The sequence below is a fragment of the Entelurus aequoreus genome, linkage group LG01, assembly GCF_033978785.1.
Source record: "Entelurus aequoreus isolate RoL-2023_Sb linkage group LG01, RoL_Eaeq_v1.1, whole genome shotgun sequence".
Taxonomy (NCBI): domain Eukaryota; kingdom Metazoa; phylum Chordata; class Actinopteri; order Syngnathiformes; family Syngnathidae; genus Entelurus; species Entelurus aequoreus.
In genome coordinates this window covers 97,688,358-97,707,477 of record NC_084731.1, presented here as the reverse complement: position 1 = coordinate 97,707,477, position 19,120 = coordinate 97,688,358, and the positions used below count along the sequence as shown (strand labels likewise).

Here is a 19,120-nt window from a genome sequence, read left to right as displayed (position 1 = left end):
ATGTTAAGTTCCTGTTATACGCTGTTATATATGTTGTATATGCCTTGAGCTCTTATTTTGAAGGCGCTAAGAGCGAAAGTGATGACACGTTGTAGTGGAGCGGGGGTTTTGAAAAGGAAGTAAAAAAGAAAAAAAGAAAGAAAAAAACACGATAAGTCTAGGCGTGCACAAAGATGACGTCACTTCCGTCGACATTTATTTATTTTTTTCATATTTTTTTAGTATTATTACTTTATCTGTATTTGCTTTTGTTTTATTTTATTGATGTTGAAAATGCCTTGACATTTGTGTGCATTTCAAATGTATGTTTGTTGGTCAATAAAAATAATACAAAAATAAAATGAAAAAAAGGAAGTAAATAAAGTGGTCCTCGTGTAAAACTGGAGCCTCCGTGTTTGTTATTTTGTAGTTTTATACAGTATAGGCGACATTTATAAACCCTCGGTTGTAAAACTACAAAATAACAAACACGGAGGCTCCAGTTTTACACGAGGACCACTTTATTTACTTCCTTTCAAAACTCGCCGCTCCACTACAACGTGTCATCACTTCCGCTCTTAGCGCCTTCAAAATAAGAGCTCAAGGCATATACTGTATAACAGCGTATAACAGGAACTTAACATACAAAGAGGAAAGCCCATAAAAATAGGTTACACTAATAAATATAACGATGATGTATTATCATGATTATTATTATCCACTGATGATAATCCTACACCAATCAGCCAGTTAGCTCATTCAAGTAAAGGAAAATTTCGCATTAATGAGGCCAGCAATGCTTTATATTCAATTTGTCGACACAATAAAACAACCTACCAAAACAGAACTTTGGCCCCCCTCTAAATAGGACTGATGACGCTTCATGAAAAACAATGATGAAACAAAGACAACAATATGTAAATAGATCAGATCAGATAGGTCTTTATTGTCATTGCACAAGTGCAACGAAACTTTGTTTTCAGCACAAACCCGTTCAAGATTAGACAAACGTACAGGGTTACAGAACAGGAACGCTGATGGGTCGCCATAAGGCGCCCCGTAAAAGATGGGAAAAAGGTAAAACGCTGGGGAAAAAGATGAGTAAAAAAAATACAATCTAGACTGGGCTCCTAAGGGGGCCTAGTCTGGAGTGGGAAAAAACCTCCACGCAATGCACACATAGACAAGTTACATTTAATCACGACAAATCGCAACAGAGGGACGGGGAGTTGGAACCCTGGAGGTCGACTGCTGCTATGAAGCGCTGCCATCCGTCCATCACCCCGAGGGGAAACAAGCGGTGGTGAAGGCGTGGGGTGGGGGAGGGGTGTGTGTGTGTGTGTGTGTGTGTGCCCAATTGTCTTGGTTGTGATGATGTAATGTTTTTTATAGACTGAGGCCGATCTGCAAAAGTTCGACTCCAGGTGTCGTTGAGGAGGGAGGGAGGTCAAAAGCGTCCATCATTGAGGTGTCCTCTGGGGTGTTTTTCAGAACAGCCTGGTCCTGTTTTTCACAGCGTCAAGGCCATTCGAGGGGGTCAAATCGTAGATTAGGATGTTTGTTTTCCGCGAGCAGACAAAACAATGACTTGTCATATATTCAAATCAAATATTTGGGGGGTTTTGATCCTGTAGTGCCCGGGGGGCAGATCTGGCCCGCCACATCATTTTATATGGCCCACCACATCATTTTATATGGCCCACCAACGCCTGGAAATAATATGCATCAATAAGTATGCATAAATAAAGTACTTACTAAATGTATTCTTTCTTTCCATTTTGACAGAAAAAAAAATACATTTATTGCATGCAATTGCATGTATTTTAATTCAATAATATCTAATCATGTAACAAACACTATATTATACATTAAACAAGTTTTTTTCTTAAAATAAAAAAAATAAATACTTAACTACATTTTTTTTTTATTGTTTTGTTTAAAATGTTACTCTTTTATGCTGCTTTCATGTTATGTACGCCGACCTGAGGCGCATTATGAAATCATTATATTATTATTATTATTATTATTATTATTATTGATGTTAGCATGCTAGCTTTTGTTGCTAGCGTATCTGATTGATTGATTGATAGAAACTTGTATTAGTAGATTGCACAGTACAGTACATATTCCGTACAATCGACCACTAAATGGTAACACCCGAATAAGTTTTTTCAACTTGGAAATTAATCAATTAATTTGCATTAGCATGCTAACATTTTATGCTAGCTCTTTTGCTACTTTCTATGTCAACACCAACAAATACTGCCTTTTGGTATTTCTTCTTACCCAGCTGTGTGCTAGCTTAACATTAGCATGCTAGTATGCTAACATTAGCATTAGGACCGTTCCCGGCTAATATTGCACTTTTTTTAGTCTATTTCCGCAGATGTTTACCTTATCCCAATAAACATCTGTTCAGTATTTTAACATAAAAGTGTTTGATTGTGAGGCATTAAAAGCCACAAAATGCAACGGGTCCATCAGACCCACAAACGCTGGCTGAGTAACAACAACATGAACGTTGCACGGAAAATGTCTCTGCCAGTTTCTGCATCCCACAGGGATTCTTCTTTTGTGTTTCTGCACCTGCGGTTCCCACACAAGGTTGCAACATTGTTTGTCAACACTGTCTGCTCTCATTTTCTCGCACATTTGACCCTCTGATGTTCTGTGTACCTACACTCTGTCCTCCTCCTGTCTAGGCCTGCTGTGTGTGTGTGTGTGTGTGTGTGTGTGTGTGTGTGTGTGTGTGTGTATGTGTGTGTGTGTGTGTGTGTGTGTGTGTGTGTGTGTGTGTGTGTGTGTGTGTGTGTGTGTGTGTGTGTGTGTGTGTGGTACACAGAACATCAATTTCCACACTTCTATTAGCCCCAGGTCCAGTGGACCCGGATATCTTATATGTAATAGAAATGTGTAGGCGGGGGTGTATGTTGTGTGGTCATTAAATATGTATTCTGATATCTGTTCTTCACAGAAAATGAGCCAAAGTCAGTGAGTCTCAGTTTGAAGAATTAATTAATTGTATCATTTTTCTTTTAATAAAAAATGACAACGGGTCCCGCAGACCCGAACACCACACAAGGGTTTGAAAAAAAACTTTATAGAAAAGTGTTCATGTGCGCATACAGACGTAATGATTTTAATGCAATATCAGTCATGGTTCATTGCTGTTGTTAAACTTCAGGTGTACATTTCCACACTTCTGGCTGTCATAAATGCATATCTAAGTACTTAGTTTGGGTACAGTAAGTACCCAGAAAAGGTGGAGTGGACATACTGACTAGCATAAAGTCCTGCTGCCTGGTCAGACGGGAGCAGGATATGGACCGTGTCGGCCTGCTGTAGCGGGAGCACAGAGCCACCTGATGCCTGATCCAGCAAGCCCTTGCCGCACTCATCATACGTGTACATGACGGGCTCGTTGTTCTTCGTCAGCGCCACCCACACGTTATTCCCTTTACAGTGGACATGGTAAGCAAAGTAGTAAATTCCTGGTACGCTACAGGTAAAAATGCCATTTTGAGGATTGTAGTCCTGATTGCCATTGTGTAGCACTTTGTCAAAAATAACAGGGGAACCGACAGGAGGAAACGGATCAGTGAGCTTTGCTGTGAAAGCCGGCATTTCCAAAGCATTGCTACCCATGTAGACGCCGTTTTGCTTCTTGTACCCTTGTTTCTGGCCATTATATGGACCTGAAACTGGCAGGGTCTGTCCAAGGTCAGGATATACAGCAGAGCTACCTGGAGGACCAGGGGTCCAGGTTGTCCTGGTTGTCCAGGAAGTCCGGGAGTCCCACCCGGGCCAGAGTTACCTTTTGGACCAACCTCACCAGCAGGTCCAGGTATTCCAGCCCCAGGATAGCCAGGTATCCCAGGAGGACCTGTTTCCCCTTTTTGACCAGGAAGCCCAGGAGGTCCAATTGGTCCACCTGGTCCTGTAAGTCCTGGAATCCCTTGTGGTCCCTTTTGGCCTTCATCACCATGTTGACCACTCTCCCCTCTTGGTCCAGTTAATCCTACAGTACCAGGGGCACCAAATAACCCCTTATTGCCAGACTCCCCCTTGGGGCCAGTTGGTCCTTGAAGCCCTCTCAGTCCATGTTGTCCTGCCTTGCCTGTAAACCTGACTGTCCCGTAAGGCCTGTAGGGCCTACATCTCCTTTTAATCCTGGTTTTCCTATTGGCCCACCATCCCCATATTCTCCCTTTTGCCCTGTGAAGCCAATGCTACCTGCGGGCCCTATTGGGCCTGGTGGGCCAGGTATACCACTGGAACCAGTAGGACCATTAATACCTGGAAAACCTTCATGGCCCTTATCTCCTTTTGGGCCTGGAGATCCAGGGATCCCGCTGTGTCCCTTGTGACCTTTGGGTCCTGGAAAGCCCGGTTTGCCATAACCAGGCACACCTGGGCTTCCTGGTAATCCTGGAGAACCATGTTCACCTTTTCCACCAGGAATCCCTGGTTGCCCTCTAAAGCCATCCTGCCCTGGTTTTCCAAGTCCTGATATACCAGGAAGACCTGGTTGTCCTCTCTCACCAGGTGTTCCGTAAGGCCCTGGTTCACCACGAAGACCAGGTTTTCCTGATATTCCTGGCTGCCCGGGGAGACCATTTATGCCAGGTTTTCCAATTCCAGAGATGCCAGCATGTCCAGGTGGACCTGATGGTCCAATAGATCCTTTCAATCCGGGTAAACCAGGTATACCAAGTCCTTTTTCTCCCCTGGGGCCTGGTGGGCCATTAAACCCCGGCAGGCCTCTTTGACCCGGCTCTCCTTGAGAACCTTGTTGTCCTGGCAGGCCCTGGCCTCCTGCCTTCAAAATCCCGGGGAGGCCAGGTGGACCAGGAAGTCCTGGAGGACCAGGAAGTCCAATTGACCCTTCACCCCCACTTGGTCCTGAATCACCCCGTGGCCCTGGAAATCCAGGTCCTCCCGGTTTTCCAGGCAATCCGGGCATTCCTGGTTTTCCAATTCCTTGGTAGCCCTGAGGACCGGGAGGACCTGCCTTTCCTGGCATGCCTTGCAATCCCTGGCCTGGCAGACCTGGTGGCCCTTGCGGTCCCGGTGGTCCCGTTGGGCCCTGAACTCCCTGCGATCCAACTTGGACACCTTGTCCTTTAGAACCAGGGGGAGGTGGGCCTTTGGCTCCTCTGGGGAATGTTTGTCCTTCAAAAAAACAGTAAACATTTGGAAGTGAGAGGTCAAGACTGATCAACAACAATTCAGTTATTACTGCTTTGCATTTGAAACTATAACATTCAGAGACCTTTGCTTTCAGTCAGCAGTCGCTCTTTCCCCAACTGAAGCGGAAGCTGAGGGAGCTCCTGTCCGTACTGACCCAGTAATGGCATCTCATTCCCTAAAAAGGGCTGTTGAGGATGGCCATCATTGTACTGTGGCTGGTGTTGCTGAGGAGCTGTCTTGCTTCTGTAGAACGCACCGCCGTGGGCCTGGTGGAGCAAGACGATGAATACGTGGATGTGATGGAAGAACATAGACCCCATTTTCTACTGGGGAGAAAAAGAAGACGGTTGATCTTTTTAGGGCTCAAATAGTGCAACTCTGGCAAATTGAACTATGGCCATGAAGTAGTGGAGATGTGAACCTCCAACACGTGTGCTTACTTTCAGATTAGCCAAGGAAATATCTTCGCCTTCTGCTTATTGGTTGCTTCTGTGGCTCGTCTCCAAGGCACGGGCAGCACAACGGCCATCTATGGGCTCTGGTCAGGTCTTAGCTCTGAAAACAGAGAATTGTCATGTTCATGAACACCCGGTCGCTCCTTCACTTTTAGACAGTGTTACAGAAATGTTTATTTTTCCTCGAAATATTGTAAATATCAAAATGCTGTGCGATGTAATAATGTCAGTAAGTAAATGAGTACATTAGTGTGAGTACTGTAAGTACGCAGCATTGGTGATCGCTTAAGGCTGCAAGGGAAGCTCAGATTACCCGAAAATGTAAACAAAATGAACAAAAAAAAAAAATGGGATCAAAAATGTACTTTTGTGTTTACATTTAATTGACTAAATATGTGCTGGAATGCATTCATCTTTAGTTCAGATTAGTCTATTTTCGCAACTTTCTTCTCATTCATTGTGGTAGCGTCATAGTGTATCAAGCAGTGTTGAAGCTGAGCGTGGGGGAGCATAGAGTGGGTTGTTCTGTGCATATATATATATATATATATATATATATATATATATATATATATATATATATATATATATATATATATATATATATATATATATATGTATATATATATATATATATATATATATATATATATATATATATATATATATATATATATATATATATGTGTATATATATATATATATATATATATATATATATATATATATATATATATATATATATATATATATATATATATATATATATATATATATATATATATATATATATATACACACTACTGTTCAAAAGTTTGGGGTCACCCAAACAATTTAGTGGAATAGCCTTCATTTCTAAGAACAAGAATAGACTGTCGAGTTTCAGATGAAAGTTCTCTTTTTCTGGCCATTTGGAGCGTTTAATTGACCCCACAAATGTGATGCTCCAGAAACTCAATCTGCTCAAAGGAAGGTCAGTTTTGTAGCTTCTGTAACGAGCTAAAGTGTTTTCAGATGTGTGAACATGATTGCACAAGGGTTTTCTAATCATCAATTAGCCTTCTGAGCCAATGAGCAAACACATTGTACCATTAGAACACTGGAGTGATAGTTGCTGGAAATGGGCCTCTATACACCTATGTAGATATTGCACCAAAAACCAGACATTTGCAGCTAGAATAGTCATTTACCACATTAGCAATGTATAGAGTGTATTTCTGTAAAGTTAAGACTAGTTTAAAGTTATCTTCATTGAAAAGTACAGTGCTTTTCCTTCAAAAATAAGGACATTTCAATGTGACCCCAAACTTTTGAACGGTAGTGTATATATATATATATATATATATATATATATATATATATATATATATATATATATATATATATATATATATATATATATATATATATATATATCAGCGGCGTTGTGGTTAGAGTGTCCGCCCTGAGATCGGTAGGTCATGAGTTCAAACCCCGGCTGAGTCATACCAAAGACTATAAAAATGGGCCCCATTACCTCCCTGCTTGGCACTCAGCATCAAGGGTTGGAATTGGGGGTTAAATCACCAAAACATTATTCCCGGGCGCGGCCACCGCTGCTGCTCACTGCTCCCCTCACCTCCCAGGGGGTGAACAAGGGGATGGGTCAAATGCAGAGGTTAATTTCACCACACCTAGTGTGTGTGTGACAATCATTGGTACTTTACTTTAACTTTATATACATATATATATATATACATATATATATATATATATATATATATATATATATATATATATATATATATATATATATATATATATATATATATATATATATATATATATATATATATATATGTATAGTCGAGGTTTCTGTGGTTTATCCGTTATACAGTGCTCAATACCGGGGTAGAGTGGAATATATGTTAGGTCAGGAAAAACACATAGGCTATATCATCCCGACAAGCCTGTTTCTCAGGTTTCCCTGCTTGTCAGGTGATTTTATTTTATATATATATATATATATATATATATATATATATATATATATATATATATATATATATATATATATATATATATATATATATATATATATATATATATCTTATTATTATTGGTGACAATACAAATTAGTTGCAAATCGGTTGCACTGTGCACACCCGGTCTTTAGAGGTTCCATTGTAGTCTGGTACTATAGTGAAAGTAAAATAAAGCACTGATAAGCTCAAATAAACAATTTAGAAGGATCTCCAGGGAAAACTTGTTTTGGAAAGACTCAAACTTCAAAAAGGGCAAAACCAAAAACCTGACAGCAGAGCTTTGAAAACACAGGCCGAGACCTAAAACAAATGTTGCATTGGACCAGGGCCGGCCCGTGGCATAGGCCGTATAGGCAAATGCTAAGGGCGCCGTCCATCAGGGGGCGCCACGCCAGTGCCACAAATGTTGGAGGAAAAAAAAAAAAATAATAAAAAAAGTTGGTACTATTATTTCTAAATACATAAAATAATCCCACGTTAATTAAAATGCAAAGTAAAGCCTATTTAATAGAAATATTATTTGTTACAACATTACGCCCCCCCTCCCCCGGCACAGTGCGCCCCCTCACTTCCCGTATCATTCATGACTCTTTTTGGACGTCACCACATAAAACAAATCGAAACGGCCAAAACTGTCAGGTGCCCAGGGAAGAAAAGAAGAGGAGAAACGAGAAAAAGACAGAGGTAGCAGGTAGGTAACGTTAGCCTACATGAAATTATTTGTCTGTTACAGAATGTGATAGTAACCTGTCTTTTTAGCATTAAGCTAATGCTACATGATTCGGCAATTGCTAATCAATAAATAGCTAGTTCTGTTTTAACGTCGGGTTAATATTGTGGAGGGGGCTAAATTGTTATGGAAAATAATAATGTAACGTTAGGTAATTACAGTACTCCCTGGTGTACAGTCATTTGTAAGTCATTCTAGTTAATGCAATATTAAAAAGCACAAATAGAGAACTCTGTAGGATCCCCTTCTTTTGTAATATAGTTGTTAAAGTCATACTGGTTTGATATCTTGTTTTGTGCAGTGCCTTATTTATATTGTATTTTTAATTTATTTTATGCAACTTGTTGACACGTTTTATTTTGTGTTTATGTATGTAAAAAATATTGTATTTCATATATTCATTTTTTATTTTTTGTATTCATTTATTTATCCATATTTTTTTTTATCTTGTTAACTATTCTGATTGTTAATTTGCTTTCTTTAAGTAAAAAAAAAAAGGTCAAAGACAAAGCTATTCGGTTTCTTGTGAGTATATACACTTCACTGCCGATGTGTGGGGGGGGGGGGGGGGGGGGGCGCGCCACCTAAAATCTTGCCTAGGGCGCCAGATTGGTTAGGGCCGGGCCTGGATTGGACCTCCGAGGATTATGCAGCAACCTGGACGGCCTTAAAGACAACAGCCTACCTCCAGGGGGCGCTGGTGCTCACATGTCATGGCGAATGTGTGCCAGAGTAAAGACGGAGTTTGTCAGCATCTTCTACTTCTTTGCACGATGTTCCTTTTCACAATAAAACATCTGTTCACGCTGTAAAAATGTGTAACACATAGCATGCGGGCTCCTCAGAACCGGCTTGGGTTTAGTCAGAAGCCACTCGTCTTTTATCGCCTCCAACTCAGCTTTGAAAAATAATCACATTTCCATTCTGGCCCCGGCCGCTTCCAATTGGACCAAACCAAGAGCGGTTTTTGGACCTCTGTTTGGCCTCGGACTTTGACGCGCAACACTCAGCTGACAGCAGGGAGTGAGGCCATGACATCTGGGGAATGCACCTTTGTTGCGTGTGGAATTGTGGGAGCGCTTGCAGATAAAGTTCTTGACAGCTCAATTCTAGTGAAAATACATTATAATAATGTATTTGAACCCTATCAAATAAACAACATTCTGAAAACTACAGAGCATTTTTTTTTTCCACATTTTGGTTGTGTTTGTTACGCCTTATTCCATGATGGAATAAATGATCTTTTCCCTCAAAAGTCTACACACAATAACCCCATAATGATTTTGAAGTTCATTACATTAATGGAGACCAATTTACTTACTGCATACTTGCCAACCCTCCCGTTTTTAGCGGGAGAATCCCGGTATTCAGCGCCTCTCCCGACAACCTCCCGAACAAACTCCCGGTATTCAGCCGGAGCTGGAGGCCACGCCCCCTCCAGCTCAATGCGGACCTGAGTGGGGACAGCCTGTTCTCACGTCCGCTTTCCCACAATATAAACAGCTTGCCTGCCCAATGACGTCATAACATCTAGGGCTTTTAGAGAGTAGAGTGCACAACTGCGCACACAACAAGGAGACGAAGCAGAAGAACGAGGACGTTACAGACATGGCGACGCCGTCGACGAGCAAGATGAAGAAATGCGCTTGCAAGTTCCAAAACGAATGGAAACAAGAATGTCAGTTCATCCAGGACAGTTCGAAGGGGAAGGGGTATGTTGCCTGTAAATTTTGTAGAACAGACTTCTCCATTGAACACGGTGGCCGAAATGATATACTCATCATGAACGGAAAAGTTAAACAGGACAATACTGCCATCCACTGGATAGCCACCGGAACACTGAAATTCAAGTATTTCTTTTATTTATATGTATAATAAAATAAATATATATATATATATATATATATATATATATATATATATATATATATATATATATATATATATATATATATATATATATATATATATAGCTAGAATTCACTGAAAGTCAAGTATTTCATACATATATATATATATATATATATATATATATATATATATATATATATATATATATATATATATATATATATATATATATATATATATATATATATATATATATATATATATATGAAATACTCGAGTTGGTGAATTCTAGCTTTAAATAACCACGCCCCCACCCCCAACCACACACCCCACCCCCCACCCCCGACCAAGCCCCCCCACCTCCCGATATTGGAGGTCTCAAGGTTGGCAAGTATGGCTTACTGTGACCTTCAAGGCAGCAGATATTTTTCTGTAGTCTTCCCCAGATTTGTGCTTCCAGACATGCTGTCTCAGAGGTCTGCAGACAATTCCTTCGACTTCATTCTTGGTTTGTGCTCTGCCACACCCTCTCAAGTGTGGAATCTTATATATGAACTAGGGTTGTACGGTACACCGGTATCAGTATAGTACAGCGATAACATATTCGGTACTATACCGCCTCTGAAAAGTACCGGTCCGCCACCCCTCCACATCCCCCGTCGTGACATTGCTGGTTTACGAGCAGACGAGCATGTTCGGCAGCGCACAATCACTGAGTACTTACAAGCTGACACAGTGTGTAGACAGAAAAGGGAGAAAACGGACGCAATTTGGCTTAAAAACTGACGACAAAGGTGAAGTTATAACACTGAAACGCCCTCAGGAAGAGGTGCTTTAAGACAGGGCTAGCTAGCTAGCGGCTAAAGTCCAGCCCCAGTCGGCAGTGTTTTAGCTACTTCTAAATCACTAATCCTCGTTTCCATGGCGACAGATAAAGTACGTTTCTTACAAGTGTCATCTCTGCAGGACGAGGAATAGCTAAACATGCTTCACTACACACCGTAGCTCACCGGCGTCAAAATGTAAACAAACGCCATTGGTGGATCCACACCTAACATCCACTGTAATGATACCAAGTACAGTAGCGTATCTAGTCGACACTACTATGATTACGTCGATATTTTTTGGCTTCTTCTTTCGTTTAAAAAAAAATTATATTATGTTTATGAACTCAGGAAATATGTCCCTGGACACATGAGGACTTTGAATACGACCAATGTATGATCCTGTAACGACTTGGTATCGGATTGATACTCAAATTTGTGGTATTATCCACAACTAATGTAAAGTATCTAACAACAGAAGAATAAGTTATTATTACATTTTAACAGAAATGTAGATAGAACATGTTAAAAGAGAAAGTAAGCAGATATTAACAGTAAATGAACAAGTAGATTAATAATTCATTTTCTACCACTTGTCCTTAATAATGTTGACAAAATAATAGGTGTATAAATGACACAATATGTTAGTGCATATGTCAGCAGACTAATTAGGAGTCTTTGTTTGTTTACTTACTACTAAAAGACAAGTTGTCTTGTATGTTCACTATTTTATTTAAGGACAAACTTGCAATAATAAACATATGTTTCATGTACCCTAAGATTTAAAAAAAAAAATAAAGCCAATAATGCAATTTTTTTGTGGTCCCCTTTATTTAGAAAAGTACCGAAAAATATCGAAATCATTCTGGTATCGGGACAACTCCAATATGCACAGGTGTGTGACTTTCCAAATCATGTCCAACCAACTGAATTTACCACAGGTGGACTCCAATTAGGCGGTAGGAACAACTCTACAAAAAAGATCAGTTGAAAGAAGACGCATTTGACCTCCACGGCAAAGACCGTGAATACTTATGTACATGTGTTTTTTTAATTCGTAATTTTTAATAACTTTGCGAAATAAACCAAACAACGTTTTTAAAATTTTCATATTGGGGTATTTTAAGGAAAAAAAAAATGTATGTATTGCATTTTGGAATAAGACTGTAACATAACAAAATGTAGATGTGAATACTTTCTGGATGCACTGTTGTTAGAATAATTGTTGTTAGATTATCACAAAAACTTTGTTACATTGAGGGTCTGGTGAGAAGACAAAAGCTGTCTTTGGAACCTACCAAGAGTAAGGCTCATAAAACTCCACTGTGTAGGGGGGGAAGCAAGATGAAGGTGTTCCTGTGGTCTTTTATGTATGGTAATCAACAGAAAGATATTGTTCTAACCCAGACCTGGGCATTCTGCGGCCCGCGGGCCACATCCGGCCCTTTGTGCGTCCCTGTCCGGCCCGCGTGAGGCCAATCATAAATTACAAAATAAATGTAAAACAGTATGTATGTCGAGTGTGCAATACAACGGTGCTGCTTTTGTTTTGAAAAGCGTTATTTGTATTACTTCCGTGTGGACGTATGCGCGTGCGTGATTGTGAGTGAATGTGAACAGCTTCAATCACATATTACAAAATAAAGTTGAAAAAACATCTATGTCGTGCGGGCAATACAACTGTGCTGCTTTTATTTTGAAAAGTGTTATTTATGGCCGTATGTGTAACCTGTGAGTGAAGGTGCACAGCGACAAGTGATGCACGGTTTACACCCGAGACGCTAAAAAGAGAATAGTTGATGAAGAATGGCGTGTTTTCAACAAGACATGGACTGCCAAGCAACGTTCCCTCTAAGGTGCGCGCCTGCGCAATTGCGCACTGCTCAAGCGTCCTCTGCGCACAGCAAATATATGCCACGCACCAAATCAAACCCGTCTGAATTCTAAACAAAATAAACACATTTATTCTATGTAATTTTGCAATGCAACTTTGAGTGACAGTGACAACAAGCGGCCCTAACGGTGTTCGTCAACGCCGTTCAATTGAACACCGTTCAATTATTGTAACGTCTATCGAGATGCTTCGAGGCCAGGAATTATATTGATCACTTTATTGAGCAAAACTGTTTATATTCGGCCATAACCACACCAAAAACATGAGTAAAACACTTCTATCTTGAAAAACTAGTCATTTTCTGCCGTACAAACCAGGCCAAAACCAACTTGTCATCTGTCACCAACACGCATACCACTAAACCACCGGTGCGTTTATGGCCACACAAAAAGTCGGACAACTCAAACACCACACAAAGTTACACTATGACTCCTCAGTCATATGTGTGCTTTTTTTTACTGTCATTTATTATTAATGTTAATTTATTTATATTAGTCATGGAATGCTGTTACTAGAGAAAGTTACAGGAATGCACACTTCATCCTATGCTTACATTTCATTGTGCAACATGAGGATGTTTAAGGGGAACTAAATGTAATCTCTGAAAGGGGTACAAATAATTTCCAAAGCAGTGCTTTTGGTATAAAGTTAAGTTAGGTTAAATTAAAGTATTATTATTATTAATTATTATTATTATTATTATTATTATTATTATTATTATTATTATTATTATTATTATTATTATTATTTATCTTACGGTATATATCAAAAATAATATTGAGCAAAATTTAATTGAAATATTGTCGATGTGGCCCTCCAGCAGTGCTCGGGTTGCTCATGTGGCCCCCTGTAAAAATTAATTGCCCACCCCTGTTCTAACCCAAAGACTTCAAAGCAGAGAGAAGACAGGATCTGCCCAATTTCCAGACGACCTCTTTTTGAACCTCCTTTTTGAATTGGTTCACGGACATCTTTTTGAACTATTTTATGGACCTCTTTTGGAACTATTTTACGAACTCGTTTTGAACTGACCTTTTCTGTGAATTGTTCACGACCTTTTCTGTGAACTTTTTGCGACCTTTGTCCTTTGGAAACAAAATCCAAAATAAAAGAAGGAGGCGTGCAATCTTTCGCCAGAGCGTGCTGAGATACTGTGCAAGGGTACAGTGTACAGATGACTCTCCTCAATATTGAGTCCAAATTGAATTCTGTCTTTGTTTAATTCTTTGCCTCTTGTCTTGTTTAACAGATGTCATCAGTGTTTGAACCCGACAACTGTAACTCTCATCCATCCATCCATCTTCAACCGCTTATCCGGAATCGGGTCGCGGGGACAGCAGCTCCAGCAGAGACCCCCAGACTTCCCTCTCCAGAGCAACATTTGCGACTTCCTCCTGGGGAATCCCGAAGCGTTCCCAGGCCAGAGAGGAGATGTAATCCCCCCATCTGGTCCTTGGCCTGCCGCGGGGCCTCCTCCCAGTGGGACGTGCAACGAGGACCTCCCTAGGGAGACGCTCGTGAGGCATCCGCACGAGATGCCCGAACCACCTAAGCTGGCTCCTTTCCAAGCGAAGGAGCAGCGGCTCTACTCCGAGTCTCTCTCGGGTGACTGCACTTCTCACCCTATCTCTAAGGGAGATGCCAGCCACCCTTCTGAGGAAACTCATTTCGGCCGCTTGTATCCGCGATCTTATTCTTTCGGTCATTACCCACACTTCATGACCATAGGTGAGAGTAGGAATGTAGATAGCTCGGTAGACCGAGAGCTTTGCCTTCTGGCTCAGCTCCCGTTTCGTCACAACAGTGCGGCAGAGAGACTGCAATACTGCCCCAGCTGCTCCGATTCTCCGGCTGATTTCCTTCTCCATCTTTCCCTCACTCGTGAACAAGACCCCGAGATACTTAAACTCCTCCACCTGGGACAGAGTCCTGTCCCCTACCCGGACTGTACAAACCATCGGTTTCCTGCTGAGAACCATGGCCTCAGATTTGGAGATGCTGATCCTCATTCCAGCCGCTGAACACTCGGCTGCGAACCGATCCAGTGAGAGCTGAAGGTCACGAACCGAAGGTGCCATCAGGACCACATCATCTGCAAACAGCAGTGACGCAACCTTTAGCCCCCCGAGACGTATACCCTCTCCGCCATGGCCACGACTTCGCCTAGAAATCCTGTCCATGAAAATCACAAACAGGATAGGTGACAGAGCGCAGCCCTGGCGGAGACCAACCCCCACTGGAAACGGATCCGACTTACATCCAAGCACCCGGACACAACTCTCGCTTTGGTTGTACAGAGATTGGATGGCCCTCAACAGGGTTCCCCTCACTCCGTACTCCCTCAGCACCTCCCACAAGATCTCCCGAGGGACGCGGTCATACGCCTTCTCCAAATCCACAAAACACATGTAGACTGGATAGGCATACTCCCAGGCCCTCTCCAGGATTCCCGCAAGCGTAAAGAGTTGGTCAGTTGTTCCACGACCAGGACGGAATCCACATTGCTCCTCTTGAATCTGAGGTTCGACTATCGGCCGGACCCTCCTTTCCAGTACCTTGGCGTAACTCTCAGCATCACACAAAAAAATAACCTACTTAATGTTAAAGTCATACATACTTGACTGTTCATTTAGTTCATTTAAGTGATATTAAGTACACTTTGAATACAGCTCTTGCAACAGATCTTACTGGATGGTGCAGGTGTGCCTAGAGCGAAGTCACAAACTTGCATATTGTTCAGCGGTGTCACGTTTTATTGAAGAAAACGCAAACCAAAGTAGCAGCTGTGTTACACGAGCACAAGTTATCTGCATGACTTTTAAAGGCAGACATTCTTCACAATGAGCTGGATGCACCGTCTACTGCATCTATCAATCATTCGCCAACATTTTTGCTTTCGCTCCACATCTCCCCTTGATGGGAAGCAAATACCTAGCATGGACAACTGCCACTTTCCACCACACTTTGCTGTTTTTCAGTGGGCTCGTGCCTTTTGTTTGACTCTAAACGCTCTACCTGCAGCAACTTGTGGTGTGTTTTACTCCGATCTTAACTGCGATTGGTCAAGAGTGATGCATATTTACATATGCAAAAACAACAACTGATGTGGAGAAGTTCCTTGCTTTATCTTTAATGGTGAGCCTGTGGAAGAACATTCATGTGTGCATATTTCCGGAGAATTGCCTATGTGGTGTGCCCCACGGTCAAATTCCAGGTAATCCTTGCATGTTTGGGCGTGTTGGCAAAAGACATTGCATCAATGTCCATAATTAGGCTGATGCTCAGGCCCGGCCCTAACCAATCTGGCGCCCTAGGCAAGATTTTAGGTGGCGCCCCCCCACACCGGCAGTGAAGTGTATGTACTCACAAGAAACCGAATAGCTTTGTCTTTGACCTTTTTTTTTTACTTAAAGAAAGCCAATTAACAATCAGAATAGTTAACAAGATAAAAAAAATATGGATAAATAAATGAATACAAAAAATAAAAAATGAATATATGAAATACAATATTTTTTATATACATAAACACAAAATAAAACGTGTCAACAAGTTGCATAAAATACATTAAAAATACAATATAAATAAGACACTGCACAAAACAAGATATCAAACCAGTATGACTTTAACAACTATATTACAAAAAAAGGGGATCCTACAGAGTTCTCTATTTGTGCTTTTTAATATTGCATTAACTAGAATGACTTACAAATGACTGTACACCAGGGAGTACTGTAATTACCTAACGTTACATTATTATTTTCCATAACAATTTAGCCCCCTCCACAATATTAACCCGACGTTAAAACATTTATTGATTAGCAATTGCCGAATCATGTAACATTAGCTTAATGCTAAAAAGCCAGGTTACTATCACATTCTGTAACAGACAAATAATTTCATGTAGGCTAACGTTTCCTACCTGCTACCTCTGTCTTTTTCTCGTTTCTCCTCTTCTTTTCTCTTTTTTCTTCCCTGGGCACCTGACAGTTTTGGCCGTTTTGACATCTTGTGTTGATTTTTTTGTGTGGTGACGTCCAAAAAGAGTCATGATATGGGAAGGGAGGGGGCGCACCGTGCCGGGGGAGGGGGGGCGTAATGTTGTAACAAATAATATTTCTATTAAATAGGCTTTACTTTGCATTTTAATTAACGTGGGATTATTTTATGTATTTAGAAATAATAGTTTTTTTTTTTTTTTTTTTTCCTCCAACATTTGTGGCACTGGCGTGGCGCCCCCTGATGGACGGCGCCCTTAGCATTTGCCTATACGGCCTATGCCACAGGCCGGCCCTGCTGATGCTACACATATTTACATTGCTGTATCTCCCAATGACTCGGAAAAATAATAGTCTGTACAAATCAGCCCCCCCCCCCCCACCAGAGGTTTTGAAAGCCTTTTTTGTGAGATTGTTGCAGCCTTAAATATCTGATTACCCCCCAAAATTGCGATGCCAGTTGCAGTTACAGTCATAATGTCATGGCTGTCTTGAGTTTCCAATAATTTCTACAACTCTTATTTTCTTGTGATAGAGTGATGGGAGCACATACTTGTTGGTCACAAAAAACATTCATGAAGTTTGCTTCTTTTATGAATTTATTATGGGTCTACTGAAAATGTGAGCAAATGTGCTGGGTCAAAAGTATACATACAGCAATGTTAATATTTGCTTACATGTCCCTTGGCAAGTTTCACTGCAATAAGGCGCTTTTGGTAGCCATCCACAAGCTTCTGGCAAGCTTCTGCTTGAATTTTGGACCACTCCTCTTGACAAAATTAGTCCAGTTCAGCTAAATTTGTTGGTTTTCTGACATGGACTTGTTTCTTCAGCATTGTCCACATGTTCTCAATGGCATTTAAGTCAGGACTTTGAGAAGGCCATTCTAAAAAAAACCCTCCGGGCTGATGATTTTAGGTTGTCCTGAAGAATTTGGAGATAATCCGCCTTTTTCATTGTCCCATTTACTCTCTGTAAAGCACCAGTTCCATTGGCAGCAAAACAGGCCCAGAGCATAATACTACCACCACCATGCTTGACGGTAGGCTGGTGTTCCTGGGATTAAAGGCCTCGCCTTTTCTCCTCCAAACATACTGCTGGGTGTTGTGGCCAAACAGCTCAATTTTTGTTTCATCTGACCACATAACTTTCCTCTAGAACAGGGGTCACCAACCTTTTTGAAACCAAGAGCTACTTCTTGGGTAGTGATTAATGCGAAGGGCTACCAGTTTTATACACACTTAAATAAATTGCCAGAAGTAGCCAATTTGCTCAATTTACCTTTAACCCTATGTTATTATTAATAATTAATGATATTTATCTCTGTGGAAACACTGATCATCTTAATGATTTCTCACAATAAATATATATAGAAACAGATAAATATCAATATGCAACACTTTATTTTTATATTTTCTCGAAGTGCACATTTTTCAAATTGAACATTTTCAAATGATCACTTCTAAGACAGTCTTGTGAAATCAAAATATCCCATTTTAACTGGCTAGCCACTAACATTTTTTAACAAATCATGAATTACTTTGCACCATGTTTGTACAAATAATAACTCATGTAAAATACAAAAGTCAACTCTCAAATTTTTAAATAAATCATGTCACACTTTGAACTGGACACCAAATCTGTGATCTGTTTCTTTGTCTGTTAGTGAAGACCAAGGCTTTAAAATATTTTCTTGGATTTTCAAATTCTATTTGAGTTTTGTCTCTCTTAGAATTAAAAATGTCGAGCAAAGCGAGACCAGCTTGCTAGTAAATAAATACAATTTTAAAAAATAGAGGCAGCTCACTGGTAAGTGCTGCTATTTGAGCTATTTTTAGAACAGGCCAGCGGGCTACTCATCTGGTCCTTACGGGCTACCTGGTGCCCGCGGGCACCGTATTGGTGACCCCTGCTCTAGAAGGTCTTATCTTTGTCCATGTGATCAGCAGCAAACTTTAGACCAGCCTTAAGGTGTCGCTTCTGGAGCAAGGGCTTCCTTCTTGCATGTTAGCCTCAGTCCATGGCGATGCAAAACACACTTGACTGTGGACACTGACACCCGTGTTCCAGCAGCTTCCAATTCATTGCAGACCTACTTTTTGGTGGTTCTCGGTTGACTCTTGATGATCCTGACCAATTTTCTCTCAGCAGCAGGCGATAGCTTGCGTTTTCTTCCTG

The 19,120-nt window shown here is 40.8% G+C and overlaps 1 protein-coding gene across 1 annotated transcript in view; it reads right to left on the bottom strand.

The window, feature by feature from the left end:
* Nucleotides 1-2,737: 2,737 nt before the first annotated feature.
* The window catches only part of LOC133659993 (collagen alpha-1(VIII) chain-like), a 30,847-nt gene continuing 14,464 nt past the window's right edge, over nucleotides 2,738-19,120 (bottom strand). Inside the window, 5 exon segments of the mRNA XM_062062990.1 lie at nucleotides 2,738-3,737; nucleotides 3,740-4,099; nucleotides 4,102-5,151; nucleotides 5,252-5,495; nucleotides 5,610-5,724. Coding sequence (XP_061918974.1) covers nucleotides 3,211-3,737; nucleotides 3,740-4,099; nucleotides 4,102-5,151; nucleotides 5,252-5,489 — 2,175 coding nt within the window. The 5' untranslated portion in view covers nucleotides 5,490-5,495; nucleotides 5,610-5,724 and the 3' untranslated portion in view covers nucleotides 2,738-3,210.